The sequence below is a fragment of the Xenopus laevis genome, chromosome 7L (genome assembly GCF_017654675.1).
Source record: "Xenopus laevis strain J_2021 chromosome 7L, Xenopus_laevis_v10.1, whole genome shotgun sequence".
Lineage (NCBI taxonomy): Eukaryota > Metazoa > Chordata > Amphibia > Anura > Pipidae > Xenopus > Xenopus laevis.
This window is the reverse complement of record NC_054383.1, coordinates 15590001-15608146: the sequence shown is the minus strand read 5'-3', so window position 1 is coordinate 15608146 and position 18146 is coordinate 15590001. Positions and strand designations below refer to the sequence as shown.

The window sequence follows — 18146 nt, the reverse complement described above, 5'->3', positions numbered from 1 at the left end:
TGTGAATATAGTTAGTTTTAGTGTTTCCCAGCTCCTCTGGGACAGGGACCGATTTGAATTATTTTATTCTTCTTCTTCATTTACACAGTATCCACTAATCAGCAGAGCTTTAGAACAATCATTCACATCAGTCCCTGCCCCATAGGCGCTTACAATCTAATGCACATGGGGGGAAACAGGAGCACTTATAGGAAACCCAGGCACAAAAGGAGATAAAAACACAAACTCCTCGCACTCTTATAACAGGGCATTCTCCTCTGACTTATGCAGTCTCGTCAAACAGCTGATCAGTTGCCAGGAAGAGAGGGACCCTAGTAACCAGTTTACATTCCAAGCAGAAAAGCTTCAGAAGAAACACAAATGGTGTAACGGTGTAGGGTAGGAGTAGCGATATGTGCTGAATGTATAAATAGCCGGTATTATTGGCCGCACAGGTCGCTGCTGCTACAAGGCTGCCTCTCTCCCCGCGCTCGATGCATTGCCGCTTTAAACGCGGAAAGGGGCGGGGTCAGCTTGTGTCGTGACGTCACGTGAGCAAGAACACGCTGGTCCTTGTGCCCCCCGGTCAGTCCCCGCGGCGCTGCAGGAGGAGCGAAAGAGGCTACGGGATCTAGAGCTCAGGGAAAGCCCGAGGCCGCCGAGGCATTGTACTTTATCTCCCAGCCCGGGATCCCCCCCAGCAGCCCCGCAAGCTCCTCCTCCCTCCCCGCCCCCTCCCGGGGAGAGAAACTTGCAGAGCTCCTGGATCAGACGGCAGTAACACGGAGCAGCGGCACAAGGAACTTTCCCCGGGGTCGGCTCGGCTATGGCTGCTGGCAGACGAATGTAGGAGAGTCGGGGGATGAGCAGGACACACAGGCATCCAATGAGCTCCGGGGATCACGCACCGCTGTGGCTGCTGAACACTATGTGCGCCCGATAACCCCCCGGCAGCTTCTCTCTTCTACTCACCGCCCCGAACTTGCACCTCTGCCCCCACCGCGCTCTCCTCTCACTCGTATCGGCCCGTGGCACTACCCGGTACCCGCAAGCAGCACCCAGCTGGGCTCGGGGCATTATGGCGGGGAAATCAGCTGCTCCTGGGGTCGGGATCCTGCTCGTTACAGCCAACGTGGGGACCTTGTTTGATGATGTGAGTAACAACTACACAATCTCTCTCTTACTGTGTCTCACTGTCACATAATGTCTCACTGTCATATTGTGTCTCACTGTCATATTGTACATACTGTATTGTGGCTCTGCTGTGTCTCACTGTCATACTGTGTCTCACTGTATTGTGGCACTACTGTGTCTCCCTGTCATACTGTATTGTGTGTCACTGTCATACTGTATTGTGGCTCTACTGTGTCTCACTGTCATATTGTGTCTCACTGTCATACTGTGTCTCACTGTATTGTGGCTCTACTGTGTCTCACTGTCATACTGTGTCTCACTGTCATATTGTACATACTGTATTGTGGCACTTCTGTGTCTCACTGTCATATTGTGTCTCACTGTCATACTGTGTCTCACTGTATTGTGGCTCTACTGTGTCTCACTGTCATACTGTGTCTCACTGTCATATTGTACATACTGTATTGTGGCACTTCTGTGTCTCACTGTCATATTGTGTCTCACTGTCATACTGTGTCTCACTGTATTGTGGCTCTACTGTGTCTCACTGTCATACTGTGTCTCACTGTCATATTGTACATACTGTATTGTGGCACTTCTGTGTCTCAATGTCTTACTGTATTGTTTGTTACTAATGTGTCTCACTGTGATACTCTATTGTGTGGTACTACTGAGTCTCACTATTCTGCCGCTTCCCACTGTGGCACAACGTTGTCGCGCTATGCTGATGCGTCGGTATCCACAATAACACAACTGTGCCTCAATTTTACTGCTGTGTGAGTTCAGTGTTACAACCGTGTCTGTTACTGTTTTGGGAGCCACACTGGTACAACCGTGTATCACTTTGGTGCCGTGCTGGTGTCTGTATCATCACAGCTATGAACTATGCCCAGACTCTGGTACTGTGTCTCACTATGCAGCTGTACCAGTGCTGGCATTGGTATAATTATGGTGCAGTGTTGGTGTATTATATAGACACAACTTGTCTGACTTTGTTACTGAGTTGAGGGCCACACTGGTACGACGGTGTCCTCTTATAATACTGTGTGTGTGGGCACCTGAGGAAGGAGATATCACACCTCCTGCATGGCACCCACTGCCTGTATGAATTTGCTCCTGGGCAGTAACTCCTAGCAACCATTCAGACGATTGCTTTCAGCTTTCACCCTGCAGCTGACTGAAAAAAGCTAATCACTGATTGGTTGCTATGGGTTACTAAGCAGTTGCCCAGTTTTGCCCAGTGTTTATAAACGAGCCCCAGTTTGTTCTTCCCCATTGAAATGCCATTCGTTGTGCTTGTCTCTCTGTTCTAATGACCGTGATAGTGTCCACTATAAGTATAGAACTGTGCTGCTGCCCACACTGGTACCACTGCGTCTCACTGTGTTAGTGGATCAGAACCCACACTGGTATAATTCTGGGTACTGTGCTGGGGCCCACCCTGCTACTGCTGTGTTTCCCTATGGGATTGAGCCAGTGGCTCAAATATCTACCCCTCGAGGTAGTTTAAACTCACTAGGACATGTATATCAATAAAATATGTAAACACGTTAACTTTTAGTATGTTATAGAATGGTAAATTCTCAGCAACTTTTCAATTGGTCTTCATTATTTAATTTTTCTCAATACATTTTTATTGGTTTTAGTCTTATATAATCCACGCTGGTAACATAAGGGAATCATACAGATATCATGAAAATGATGCAGATCAGTGGTCAATAGTTATATAAAAGCATATTTGGAGTTTAGCGATAATGCTAAAAGTTATACAATTATCAGATAACATAAGGAATACAAAAAATTAGACAAAGTTCATTATTTATTTTGTATAGTTTTTTTTAATTATTTGCATTTTTCTACTGACTCTTTCCAGCTTTCAAACAGGGGTCACTGACCCCATCTAAAAACAAATGCTCTGTAAGGCTTAAAGAAAGACCACAAAAAATAAAGGGGAGGTTCACCTTTAAATTAACTTTTAGTATATTATATAATGGCTAATTCTAAACAACTTTTCCATTTGTCTTAATTTTTTATTTCTCATAGTTTTTGAATCATTTGCATTCTTCTGACTCTTTCTAGCTTTCAAATGGGGGTCAATGACCCCACATGAAAAAGAAATGCACTGTAAGGCTACAAAATGTATTGTTATTGCTACTTTTTATTACTCATCTTTCTATTCAGACCCTCCCCTATTCATATCACAGTCTTTTATTCAATTCAAAGCATGGTTGCTAGTGTAATTTGGACCTTAGCAACCAGACTGAGAAAACTGCAATTAGAGCTGCTGGATAAAAAGCTAAATAACTCAAAACCCACAAATAATTAAAAAAATTGAAGCCAATTGCAAATTATCTCTGAATATCACTCTGTAGTACAGACACGTTGATGCTGTGCTGCCTGTGCTCACAAACGGAATAACACACACCTTTAGAGAGTCGGAAACAGGCTGGTGTCTGTATGTGCTTCTACACGCTCTGATGGCCGCACCAGTTGTGCTCAGGAAGGAGCTCTACACACACAGTTTACACACACGTATCTCCTTTCACATTGTGTAGAGAGCACAGATATATTGTTGCAGTGTTGGTCTACCAATCAGACATACAGGGGCCCATTTACAGTACTTAGCTCGAGTGATGGAATAGAGGAAAAAAACTTCGAATTTCGAATGTTCTTTTTTGGCTACTTCGACCATCGAATGGGCTACTTCGACTTCCACCTTCGATTCGAACTAAAAATCGTTTGACTATTCGACCATTCGATATTCGAAGTACTGTCTCTTTAAAAAATACTTCGACCCCCTAGTTCGCCACCTAAAACCTAGCGAGGCCAATGTTAGCCTATAGGGAAGGTCCCCATAGGCTTCCTAACAATTTTCTGATTGAAGTATAATCCTTCGATTGATGGATTAAAATCCTTATTCTTCAATAGTTCGATCGTAGGAATAGCGCTAAATCCTTCGACTTCGATATTCGAAGTCGAAGGATTTCAATTCGGCAGTCGATTATCAAAGGTTAATTAACCCTCGATATTCGACCATAAGTAAATTTGCCCCACAGTGTATCATTGTCATTATGAATCGGGGATGCCCAATGCGCATCTGCACGACACTCATCCAGAAGCGTAGTATCTCGCTCTCTACCTTAAAGGCGTGGTTTACCTTTAATTTAACTTTTAGTATGTTATCAAATGGGCAATTCTAAGCAACTTTTCAATTGGTCATTATTATTTATTTATTTTTTATAGCTTTTTAATTATTTGCCTTCTTCTTTTGATGCTTTCCAGCTTTCAAATGGGGGTCACTGACCCCATTTAAAAAAACAAATGCTCTGTAAGGCTACAAATGTATTGTTATTGTTCCTTTTAATACTTTCTGTTCAGGGCCTCTCCTATTTATATTCCAGTCCCTTATTCAAACCGATGCATGGTTGCTAGGGTAAATTGGACCATGGCAACCAGATAGCTGAAATTGCAAATTGGAGAGCTGCTGATTAAAAAGCTCAAAACTCAAAAAACAGAAATAAATAGTAAGAAACCGACCGCAAATTGTCTCAGAATATCACTCTCTCCATCACACTAAAAATTAATTTAAAGGTCAACCGTCTCTTTAATGCACTGACTTTTTTTTTTGGTGGAAAGCTGGGAGTTGCAAAATACTTAAATAATAGGGGTAGATAAGGTAACACTTCCACCAGGTTTGCTTGCAGACCTGGCTTACAGTGGATTCTGGGTCTGGATGTTCTGCAGCAGCTGGGGCACCACCGTTTGACTGCAGTTAGTGGTCCTACATCTTTACTCTTGACCTCTTTATGTGAATGATCTTACTGTAGGTTGTTACTTGTACATTGAATACAGCAGGAATAAATGGTCTGTCATGAGACTACAACTCCCAGCATGCAGTACAGGCAGTGTTGATTTAGAAGTTGCTGTTCCGGTACAGCTGCAATTCATTTTATATTTATTATACATATAATATTTAATATAATGGACTGTTTTCCAGAAAACCCCAGGCCCTGAGCATTCTGGATCACAGGTCCCATATCTGTAAAGTGTTATCAACCCCATATTATTTTACTATCCCACAATTGCAGCCCTTTTCACAAAAGACGGTGATGAGGAATATTTACCTTTCTTTAATCCAAAAAATAGTAGCACCCCCATGTCAGCTCTGGAGTCAAGTCCATGACCGGTGAATCTAATACACACAGTACTTGTCTCCAGCCGTGACACCCATAACAATTTACAGTTTTTTTTCTGGCTGGTTGTATTCTCACTCTCCCCTCTGTGTCGTGTCCTTCAGCGCTTTGTTTTGTTGCTACAAATTCTACACGCTCAGAAAATTTTTTGAAAAATTGCGGTGATCTGCTGTGTGAAGCTCTTGCTGAGAATCGAGCCTCCCACGTTGCGGAAGACAAACACACACACTCACTTGGTGGTTGGAGAAGAGCCGTCTCTTTGAACACAGAGCCCTTGTGCTTGTAATTGCTTAAAGGGAAAGTAAAGAAAAGGGACGGGGCAATGTTTTCTTGGCAAGGGACTAAATGGATTGTAGTGGCAGTAGATGCTGTGCTGGAATTCATGGGGTGCGATTTGTCGAAGTTTCGCTTCCCGCTCGGTACTGGCAGTGGAAGATCTGGCTACTTATTTGCCGATAGGGTTGCCAGCTGGCCAGGATTTTACCTGGCCTGGCCGGTAAAAATGATGGTTGATCCCAATGTTATTAATAGAGAAAAAGATAAATATATAGGAAGTCCGGTATGTTTTTCCAGAAAAGGTGGCAACCCTATCTGCCAATAACATTTAATTGTCTTTTCCTGCCACTCAGCTGCTTGCTGGCTGATTCCCGACCATTTATAGATAGAAGCAGCTAAAAAAAGGAGTCCTTTTATTTCCAAATTTCCCAGTTGTTTTTTTTTAATATTTCTATTTTCACATCTTTATTAGCACTGGGCGGTAGCTTTTTTAAAAAAAAAAGTTTTAAAACTGCCGTGGCGTTGTTGCCTGGCTCATCTCCTTTTAAAGGGTTAGTTCTCCTTTAATTTGTTATGTTTATACAGTGTTCTATTCTTAGCAAGTTTTCAAATAGTCTTTATATATATATATATATATATATATATATATATATATATATATATATATATATATATATATATATATATATATATATATATATATATATATATATATATATATATATATTTTTTTTTTTTTTATTCATTTGCCTTCCTCTTCTGCCTCATTCCAGCTAACAGATGTGGGTGTGGGGAGGAGTTGACCCCAGCAACCAAAAACATCTTACTCTGTGAGGCTACAATTTTATTGTTATTTTTACTTTTTATTATTCATCTTTCTAGTCAGGCCCTTTCCTATTCATAAGCCAGTCTCCCATTCAAACCACTGCCTGGTTGCTAGGTTAAGATGGACCCTAGCAACCAGCCTAAGGCCTATAGCACACCGAAATTAAATATGCTGGTGGAAAAACACCTGTTGTCTGTTGTTCCAATGAATGTTGCCTCCAAAATGCAAAATCCCCCAAAATAATTTTTAATTTACAACCTACCTGTCACTGGTCACCTTTCATGTCAATGACCGGCAGCACACAGTGGTATCGAGTTTTTCTCCACAAACGGAGGAATGTTACATGTGCCAAATACCCATATGGCTAATTGCTGCAGAACATTAAACAATATAATTGATCCTACATGTATAAACAGAAATAAGCAGAGGCCTACAGCTCCCCCGAAATAACCCCTGCCAGTCTGATTAACCAGTCTTTTAATTGAATGTTGCAGGCAATGGCTAGTTGCAGTTGGTCTTTGAGAGAGAAAGGCAAGAGGCTTAAACAATCACCAGCCTTGTCTATAAGAGCCGGTGTATAGTCGGTGTGTTGGGACTAGGTGCTGCCTGTTTTAGTTACTATGGATCCTGTGAACAATTGTTTTAACCCTTGTTATCTGGCAGTTAGAAACTCAGCAGGCATTTATATGCAGGAAATGCACTTCATTATGCAGAACACATGATCAGTCATGCTGTGGGCTTGGGAAATAGGTCTGTGTTTATTTAGTGAATGATAATGATACTGTCTCTTCGAGATTTAAGTGTGTAATTAATTTTTGGCCTCACTATAGTCTGTCTAGACCACACCCCATTCATTCCAGACCACACCCATTCTGCCCACACTACGCCAGCCCTGCCAAGAATAAAAATTCTGCTGACTTCATTAAAAATAAAGACCTTATACCATGTTTTTATATTAAGGTTAACCACCCCTTTAAATATTACCCATTAGTGGGCAAATTTGTCTCGTTTCGCCGAAAAAGTATCGAATTACCTGCGTCCATTCGCTGGCAGCAACATTGACATCAACAACATTTTGCCTTCAAAACACCTTGCCGTGGAAATTCACAGCGAATTCGCGCCTGGCAAATACATTCGCCCATCACTATTACCCATGCTTGTTGGTAGATTTTTCCTTAAATCTTTCGAGAGGCTGCTGTATTCACATTTGGGCATTTTTGACAGTTGCCCCTGTCTCTGCTCCTTACGTTGCTTAATGGCAAGCACCCAGGTTAGAGCACATCAGGGGTGAGAGGGGGCAAAAGCACGAGTGATTAATTCATTAGCACATTTGGCTGCCACATGTCATTCCGGCCCACGTGGCTTTTATTTAGTAGCTGTTGGAATCTGAAGAACTCGCTGGATTTATTTTCATAACAAAGAAAGCACCGGCATTTAAGCAAGAGACCCCTTCTGTGATATATTGGCATCACATTTGCAATGGTGGGATTCGTTATCCAGAAACCCATTATCCAGAACGCTCCGAATTACAGAAAGGTCTCTCATAGATATATTATTATAATCAAATAATCCAATTTTTTTTTTAATTTTTCCTTTTTCTCTGTAATGATAAAACAATAAAGGTATGGGATCCGTTATCTGGAAACCTGTTATCCAGAAATCTCTGAATTAGGAATGGTCGTCTCCCATAGATGCCATTTTATCGAATTACTCAAAATTTTTAAAAATGATTTCCTTTTTCTTTGTAATAATAAAACAGCAGCTTGTACTTGATTCCAACTAAAATATAATTAATCCTTATTGGAAGCAAAACCAGCCTATTGGGGTTATTTCTTGTTTACATGATTTTCAAGTAGACTTAAGGTATGAACATCCAAATTACGGATAGATTGCGTATCCAGAAAACCCCAGTTCCTGCTCATGCTGGATAATAGGTCCCATACCTGTAGCTGGTACTTGATCCCAGCTAAAATATAATTAATCCTTATTGTAGGAAAAACCAGCAAATTGGGTTTATTTAATGTTATCATGATATTCTAGTAAACTACAGAAACATCTGTTATCCAGAAAACCCCAGGCCCAAAGTGTTCTGGATAACAGGTCCCATACCTGTACAGTAAGAGCTGGAGGCTGCAGACTGGATAATGAGTTTGTTGTTACAGGTATGGGACCTGGGGACTTTGTGTAATTTATGTAATAAACCCAATAGTATTGTTTTGCTTCAATACATCTGCAATATAAATGCAAGCTACTGCTTTATTATTACAGAGAAAAAGAAAACCATTTTAAAAAATATTGTTGTATTTGATTAAAATGCAGTCTATATGATACGGTTGCTTTGTTTCACCCCCTTGAGCCTTACAATACACTTTCACCCACATCCCCTGATGTCCATATACTCTAATTATCGCATATCTTTATATAGACCCATTTTTTCTGTAATTCCCTAACATCTACTTGCCCTTGAAAAAATAGCTGTTTAACAATGAATTATATGCTACAGGTCACTCACCGTCATAACAAAATCTCCCTTGTCTACTTTGCTCTTAAAGGATTTAAAGGCCAAATCCTACCAAAAACATTAGGAAGGGCACATAGTTATTAGGGGGCTTTAAGGGATGTCTCAGTTTCCCATTCGAGTAATCTCTGACATCGATATGTAAGTCTTCTGAAATTCCCATTGTGCGTTGCCTCCTCACAAGTTTCCAAGTTATTTTCTGCAATCGGAGTTTAAGCTTCTGTTGCCCAGAAAAACCAACCAAGCAAGTTACTATTTTTTGTGTGAAAATAATTACAAATATGCGGATAGGTAAGACTCGGGGTCACTGATACTCTGACTTTGGAAGAGTGCTGTTGAGCTGAAAGCTTGGTATTAGCAGCCTAAAACTGCTAATCTCTCAGAAACCATTAATGACAGAAAATGACTGTAAATTGCGTAAGTGCTTAGAGGAGCATTTGAGGTGAGTTTACAATAATTTATTTTGGGCTTAGATCTTCTTTAACTAAGTATACTATACCGCAGTCATGCTACAGATTGAGCTATAATTGGCTGGCATAGAATCTGCTGACCCATTTAGGGCCGTGATTGTGTAGTAACACTCCCAGTGCAATGTATTGCTGTGGTTTTAATTTGGATACTTGGAGATATAGTTATAAATGAATGCAATTGAGGCTTTCAGGTATTCACAGTTATACGCAGATGAATTTGCTATTTACTCTCTCTCTCTCTCTCTCTCTTGCCACTGTTCCTAGTTATAGATATTTTTTATGTTTGCTTGAACCAGGTATTGATGCCTGAAGGCCTGGCAGATGTCACTTTGGTTGGCTCTTGTATCCATGATATTAACGCTAGGTGCCCAGCTTTTATCTGGCAGGCACCTGAGCTGCATCACCTTAAAAGGAAACCTTCTTCACTTTGATGCCCATGTTTGTCCTATCCCCAGCCTGGCATTCACTATTTAATATGACAATACAGGGACCTTCTTGGAAAAGATGCTCTTTTGGATCTGATAATTAATAATACTGAATTCATCTTTAGCATATGCGTGGGTGAGCATTTAGAGAGAAGTGATCATAACATGGTCTCCTTTGAGATTATGTTTCAGAGATAACTCTATAAGGGAGTAATTAAGACACAACATTTTAGGCATGCAAACTTTGGAAATATAAGGGCATCTCTGCAATAACTGGGAAAGGCGTTGCACAGGGTTGAACACAGAAATGTTGGAATGGAATGTCTTCAATATGTCATCCAGCATATTCTTTTATGTCAACATTATAAAATACATGCAAAGACATTGTTATGATGTAAAAACAAGATTTAATTTCTGGTGTCCATATCTCTTTAATAAATACACATGACAGTTTATTCCCTTTGTAAGCAAGGAAAGACATCACAAAGCAAAACCTTTATGGTTTGATTGTAGGGATGCACAAAATCTTAGATTTTTTTCTGTATTTGGTGAATCCTTTACATCCTTCCCAGGGCAGACTGTGCTCGCGTGGCACATTCTTTGCTGTTTGTAGGGCCCGGATTCAGTTTGACCAGGCCTGCTGAAAAGGGCTCTGAGTTGGGCAAACCCCTGGATTCAGTGCATCCCTATTTGACAGAAGTGTTATTGTTGATATTGCTAAGCAAGAACTTTCTTTTAAAGCATTTTAGCTTCCCAGGACAGCTTAAACATTCATTAGGTACCTGTAGGCTAATAAAGACAATCCAAAATACAGATGGGAAATGGTATTTCAGTAAAGAGTAAAAAAAAATCCCAGATTATATTTTTTAAAAATGTAAATAGTAAAAAAATGAAGCAAGAAGGGATGGGACCTTTATTATCATGGGAAGGTCAATTGGTTAATGGAAGCAGAAAAAAAGCAGAGATTCTGAACTGATATTCTACACAACTGAGGAACCAGCTAATTTTTAATAGACCCAATTCTAATAATTTAAGTATTGATACATGGGTGACTCAGGAGGACATACGAAAAAGAGTTGAAGATGTGAAGGGAAGCAAAAGTCCGGGATCAGATGTATTCATCACCGGGTACTAAGTGAGTTTAGCTCTGTGATTGCCAAACCTCTTAACCTACATTTTTTAGGATTCCACGATTGGCAAATTGCTAATGTGGTGCCACTATTCAGAAAGGGATCCCATTCTCAACTTAAAAACTATAGGCCTGTTAGTCTGACACCAGTGGAAGGGGGCAATAAGAGATAAGATACTGGATTTGAGATTGTGCCAGCAGTAGCTCAGACGACTGGTCCAATAACTGATTTTTATAATGAAAAGAAGGGGGCAATAAGAGATAAGATACTGGATTTGAGATTGTGCCAGCAGTAGCTCAGACGACTTGTCCAATAACTGATTTTTATAATGAAAAGAAGAACAGTCTCCAGGAAATTGTCCCCAAAAGCCCAGGCACCGGAAACAATGCTAGAGTAAAATTTAATGTGGCTGCAGGAGTGCTTCCTACTTTGTGGCGACAGTTTGAGGAAGGTCCTTTCCTGTTTGAGCATAGTAATTCACCCCATGCACAAAGTAAGGTCTATACAGAATGGGTTTGTTGAAATGGAGAGGAGAACTTTACTGATCTTCACTGAAGTCGAGACCTGACCTCAACCTAACAGAATTAATTGGAATTTATCCCACATATGTTCAGACTACAAGCCCGAAGAGTAGAGGCTGTTAAAACAGCAAATCGAGGAGAAACTGCATATTAATACTCTTGGTTTAGGAATGAGATGTTGGAGGATCAGGTCTCCACATACATTTGGCTATATAGTCAAAATGCCATGCTTGCAGCCAGTATGTGACAAACATTTGGAGCACATTATCATGCACTGGCTCACCATGTCCCACCATATCACTTGATTAACTCCTTTCCATTTTTCTTTAACAGGGTTTCTCCATCTGTAGGTAATTTTTTTTTCTTTGCGTCAAGAGAATGTTGCCAGCCTTTGCATATTAGACCTACACAAATAATTTTGCCCCAAGGACAGGTTGGTTAACCCATAGCAACATGACAAACTTGGTGCAAATTTTTTTTTCTTCTTTTTTTAACAACATTATCCCATTATGTTTTATTGTGTAGCCCTGATCTATTATGCAGAATTTTCCAGAGTATCATTGACAAAAGAGCAGTGGGCACTCCAGCCTGTATTGCTCATTCATTTGGAAATCTGGTGGAGCGGTTACTGGTTCTTTATTTTATGCCAGTATTACTTCTCCAGCCTTTATTAATAGCCATATATTACGCTTATTTCTATTGAGTGTTCCTGTTTCAGCAGATCCTCGGAAAATGGGCACCGACTGTGCCCGGTGTTTTCCATACTTTGACTTTGTTTCAGTAAGTGGGTTGCCAGTGCTTGGGTAGTGCCATTGGCAGGAAAGAGGCAAGATATGTGCTGAGCGTGCCCTATAAAAAAACTGGAGATAACACACGGCTTCTTTTTTAAAGTGGGTCAGCACTTACTTTGAGTTAACAAGGTCAGTGCATGAAGAATTAAATTGCCTCTTTGAATATCTTCTCCAAATCCCTAAACACTGCTCAATTTAGAACTTAATATGACACTATCGGGTCACAATTATATCAGTCTGTTCCTATAGGAGCAGACAAATAACTGCAGGACCCTTGCGGAATGAGGGTAGGATTTTCAGGTGCGGGTATAGATGCGGGTTGCGGGCATCATCTACATTTCTTATCTTATGTTATATTGTCTATATTATACTCCTTTTAAAGTTTTACAAAACATGGTTATGTCCCCACCCTCTTCCCTGTTTGATGGTGGTCAGCAGGTTGCGGATAAGGCATTTGTGGAGTCCGGGTCGTGTAGCGGATCAAAGTGGGTAAATATGCGGATTGCTGTTCGGGTCGTGGGTTTGGGTCGGGTCCGGGTCTTCGAAATTGGTTCCGCGCAGGACTCGGGTCACTTAAAATATTTTTCTTTGCAGAGTCCGCGATCTGATGTCACTTACACAGAAAGGCTTAAATTTTTTTATAAAATATAATGGAAACAGTGAGGGCAAAACACAACTAAAACCCTTTTACTGAAACCCTGGAATGAACCAATATGTCCCTGGGGCAAGGGATTAAGACAATTGTTGATTTCAAAACTGTCAAAACTCCCAGTACAGAACAAAATCTGGTCTTTGTGTCTGGTTTTAGGGTATTTATTTAGGGCATGGGATTTGGGGATTATTGGTAACATTTAAAACTAAGATCAATATATATGTAAAGCACAAAAGAAATATGGCTTCTCCTTTGCAGGGCTCTTTATTGTTTTCATATTTTTTTTTTTTTTTGCTCTCTTCTTACAGTTATCAAAGCAAGATTTAAGACTAATCGAGGTCAGGCCTGGATTAGTGGAAATGCCCCCAAGTCCTAGGGCAGCAGGATTTTAGGGGTTGGCATGCTGCCCGACCACACCCACATTGGTTCAGAAACACTTGGGATGCATAGAAGATACAATCCTGAATCGTTTTTTTAAATTTCCATTGCGCAAATCCCCTTTGCTCCGATCCCGATGATAAAAATTAGCGCAAATAAAGGGGAGGGGACAGGGGAGATGAACGGCAGCTGGACTAGGGGTGCCCACTATGTAATTCCGGCCCTGATTGAGGTAGCTGAAACAAAGGAGACATTGATATTATTTATTTTAGAAACATCCTATGTTTTTTCCCTGGCCCATGATGTCATACGACTTTTGCATTTCCTTCCCTAATAAGAGACTTTTTGTGTCTATTCTCTACATAGAATCACACTCATTGGACCCCAAATGACCCTTGTAGCTATTAAGAGCTTAGTGTAAGGATGGGCTATCTATGGATCTTCAGATTACCAGAATCCTACTGGCAGTTGAAGGTTGCTAGAGGGTTCAAGTAGAAGTTCTACAATATCCAAGGCTACAGGTTGTCTGTCACTTGCTATAAAAGTAGAAGTTCCTTCCTGGTATAAGTATGCCGAAATTCAAGACTGGATGGCTGGTGACTTAATTTTGGATCCATTAAATTAAATTCAGTCTTCCCTTAGTTCAGTTCAGGCAGTGAATAGGTTGGAGCAATCAACCTTACCCTTCCAGACATGATGCCACTTGAAGCCTTCAACCCTAGTAACAGGTCTAATACTTAAAGCTTATTTCACAATGAGCTCTGTGCTGCTTGCACACTCCGATATAATTACAGGCCATTTATTGTATTCGTATTAAGTATTCCCAAACGCTTGCAGCCATGTTGCGATGGGCATTATTACCTCCTCCATTCTGCCCTAAAAAATGAAGTCAAATATGAAGCCTTTAACCCTGAAGGAAAACATTCAGGACAGTTCTTGGAGTTAAACAACTGACTTTACATCAACTCTGGAGAAACTAACAGCTGGGGGCTACAATATCTAGATCCTCTACCTCTGCAGAGGTAGACTTTTGAATTAGGGGACTTTGGAAGAACACAAGTTCCTGGTATATGAATGCTGAAATTCAAGAAGGGCTGATAGCAATTGGCTTCTGTAACTGGTAGTCCTAAAATGTATTTATGTATGTTTAGAGAGCCAGACCCTATAGGGCATCCCCATCGTTTTGGATCCACTGGCTTGGTAACAGTCAAAGCCTCCTCCCTCCCTTTGTATGGAACCAGTGCAGAGGCATTTTTTTTAAATTAGATTCCCTACATATCGTACAATCCATTCCAATGAGACCATCTTGAATGTTACAAGTAAAGTTGTTGTTAAAGCTGCTACATTGCCAAAAAATGCTCAACCTACCAGTACAGGTATGGGATCGGTTATCCGGAAACCCATTATCCAGAAAGCTCCGTACTATGGAAAGGCCGTCTCCCGTAGACTCTTATCCAAGTTTTTAAATATGATTTCTTTTTTCCCTGTAATAGCACCTTGTAATTGATCCAAACCAAGATATAATTAATCCGTATTGCAGGCAAAACAATCCTATTTGGGTTATTTAATGTACCACATGATTTTCTGGTAGACTTAAGGTATGAAGATCCAAATTACGGAAATATCTCTTATCCAGAAAACCCCAGGTCCTGATCATTCTGGATAACAGGTCCCATACCTGTACAATATAAAATGGAACACAATAGCAGCACACCATTGCAATGTCTAATGGGCAATGTGTTCTTAAATTCTTATTGGGCATTCTGGATAAGTGGTCCAGTACCTATACACAAAGACTCGTATCTTTGGGTAATGGTACTGCCCCTTTTTTATTTTTTTTATTTATTTTTTTACATTTTTCCCCCTCAATGCAGCAGTCCTTTCTCAAGGACATTTCTTGGTATTTTTGTCTTGGTGGCTCCAATACCTTCTACATCACCACCTTCCACCAAAGTTACTTATCTTACATGAAGAAAAATGGGGGGGGAAAAAACCCAAACAAAATAAATATATATATATATATATATATATATATATATATATATATATATATATATATATATATATATATATATATTTGTCACTTGAGAACAGTTCAGCAAGCTCATTTTGGAATTTAGTGGCTCGGGTCTTGCTGTTCAGTTCCCATGAGTATCACATTGGCTCTTAATAAATATATTCAAAAGAACAGTTACAAGTAGCGTATGTGTAAGGATAAACAGTGTGAATAGACGAGGAGAGGAGTATTAAATTGCAAAATATTCATCCCCTGGAGCACAAATGGCTTTTCCTTCTGTGCTAGTGAAACGAGGACTCCACTTTTTATGTAGTAATGCATTTGTAATGCTCTATAAAATGAAGGCTTCTCTGTGTGGTGGAAGGATTATTATTATAAAAAAAGAAATCTTGCAGAAAAACAAAGTACAGCATGGTAGGTCCATTAGCATTGAAATGTCATTTAAATTACAGTATTCCTTTACGAAAAAATAACTGGAGTGATGTCTGAGCCCCTGTATCCAATCAAGGCTCTGCTTAGCTCTGGGCTAAATTTAGTTGGAATATTCTACACCAGTGGCATGCTGTGATAATCTGCAACAATATATTGGCAGTTTATTATGCACATATCCTTATATTCTGTTCACTTTTTAGTATATCTATAGAATGCCCTTTTCCTAGAACCTTTGCAATGGGTTTTCATTATTTTTTTATTATTTGTCTTTCTCTGCTGCCCCTTTCCAGCTTTCGATAAGGGTCACTGACCCCAGCAGCCATAAACTGTTGAGGCTATGCTGTTTTTTTTTTTGTTAGAGCTGCTAGGGTAAATAAGACTGTAGCAACCAGATAGCTGCTAAAATATCAAATCCAGAATGGTTGGGACTGTGGGTTTTCTGGATAATGGATCTTTCCATAATTTGGATCTTCATACCTTAAGGGGGTTATTTACTAAACTCCAAATGCAAAAATCACAAAAAAATTGTGAATTTTTTAATGTAAAATCTGACTTTTTTTTTTAAAAAATCACGGATTTTTCGCAATTTATTAAACTCTGAGGATGGAAAAGTCCGAATTAGAAAATCTGGCATCTCAGACCTGTCGAGGTTGCATATAAGTCAATGGGGAAAGTCCCAATGATTTTTTGATGTGCGCTGGGTTTCGTGCAATACCCCGAAGTTTTCGGAGTTGACGGGCAAAAAACATAAGAAACCTGAGTTTTCAGGTGAAAAATATAAAAAAAAATTGAGAATCGGGTGAAAAATTTGAAAAAATCGTGAAAATGGTATTTTCATGTTTTTTACCGCAAACAAAATTTTCTGGAAAGTGTATTAATAAATAAGCAGAACAAAACAGTGCGGTTTTGGTCGGAGTTTTTCTTTGAGATAAATTCGGACTTTGATAAATAACCCAATAGGCTGGTTTTGCTTCCAGTAAGGATTAATTATATCTTAGTTTGGATCAAGTACAAGCTACAGTTTTATTATTACAGTAAAAAAAGAAGTAATGTAAAAACAGTGGTTTATTTGGATAAAATGGAGTCTATGGGAGAGGCCCTTCCATAATTCAGAGCTTTTTGGATACAGGGTTTCCTTATAACGGATCCCATTCCTGTAGAGAGCTACTGAACAAGAAGCTGAATAACTGAAAAACCATAAATAAAAAATGAAGACCAATACAAATTGTCTCAGAATCTCACCGTCATCTTAAAGTTCATTTAAAGGTAAACTATCCCTTTCATGTGCATTTTTTTTGTCTTTGCTATAATTCCCTGTTTTCTGATATATTCGTCTTGAATTGTTCTTGTGTGCAGATTTGTTAAGCGTTCTTCTGCTTTCACTCACTGGAACTGAAATGCAGCCATGCTCTTGAATGGTAGTCACTTCATAAACTGACCCACTTTGTTCCCTGTTTAAATGGAAGCTATAATTAAAGTGCCAGTGATAGAGGGTTTTGCAACTTTCATGAATATTTATTGAAAAGTTTTTAATATATTTTCGACACTTGCCGACACTCCCAGATGTATTTATGAGGCGGCAGTGTAGCAACTGTTCTTGCTTTTATTTTTCATCACAGCAAACAAAACTTAAAGCCCAATACCCAGCAGTTTCTAATGCCAGGCTGAGATAGAACATCACTTTCATACGGAGCACGCATCCAAGAGCCCCTAGATATTTATTATTGCTTTGTTTCTGTCTTGGAAATATGAAGAACTGAATGTATAATTGTTTCCTTTTTTTTTTGCTTTGTTTGTCCCTACCTGCTATAAAATGGGTTTCCGGATAATGGATCCTATACCTGTAGTGCAATGTAGGGATGATTGAATGAATGGAGGTAAAGGGACAGATCTTGGGGTTACAAGCATTGCTGCCGTTGAGCTTTTTGGGCATTCTTCATGGGTGGAAATTCCTCCTCCATCACCAGAGCTTTACACCGCACCCACGTTTAGTTCTGAGTTAAAAAGTCTATTACAGATATGGGACCTTTTATCCAGAATGCTCGGGACCGGGAGGTTTCCAGATAACAGATTTTTCTGTAAATTGGATCTTCATACATTCACAAGTCTACTAGAAAAACATATAAACATGAAATAAACCAAGTAAGAATTAATTATATCTTAGTTGGGATCAAGTACAAGCTACTGTTTTATTATTACAGAGAAAAAGGAAATCATTTTTTAAAAATGTAATTATTTGGCTAAAATGGAGTTTATGGGAGATGGCCATTTGGAGCTTTCTGGTTAACTGGTTTCCAGATAATGGATCCCTTACCTGTACTTACTCTGCTTGCAGAGTTACAGGAGCCTCTGCTTTTTACTGGCTTTTTATGGACGATTATTATTGTGCTTTCATTTATATAAT

General features: G+C 39.7%; 1 protein-coding gene across 4 annotated transcripts in view; it reads left to right on the top strand.

Moving 5' to 3' along the window:
* Positions 1-444: 444 nt before the first annotated feature.
* Positions 445-18146, top strand: part of inpp5a.1.L (inositol polyphosphate-5-phosphatase A L homeolog) — a 315415-nt gene continuing 297713 nt past the window's right edge. For 3 of the 4 annotated variants that reach the window (XM_041570268.1, XM_018225155.2, XM_018225153.2), the window contains exon 1: positions 446-1132. In XM_041570268.1, coding sequence (XP_041426202.1) covers positions 1058-1132 — 75 coding nt within the window. In that variant the 5' untranslated portion in view covers positions 446-1057. Of the gene's footprint in view, positions 1133-18146 lie in introns of all 4 variants that reach the window. The other variant, XM_041570266.1, reaches the window with a different exon arrangement.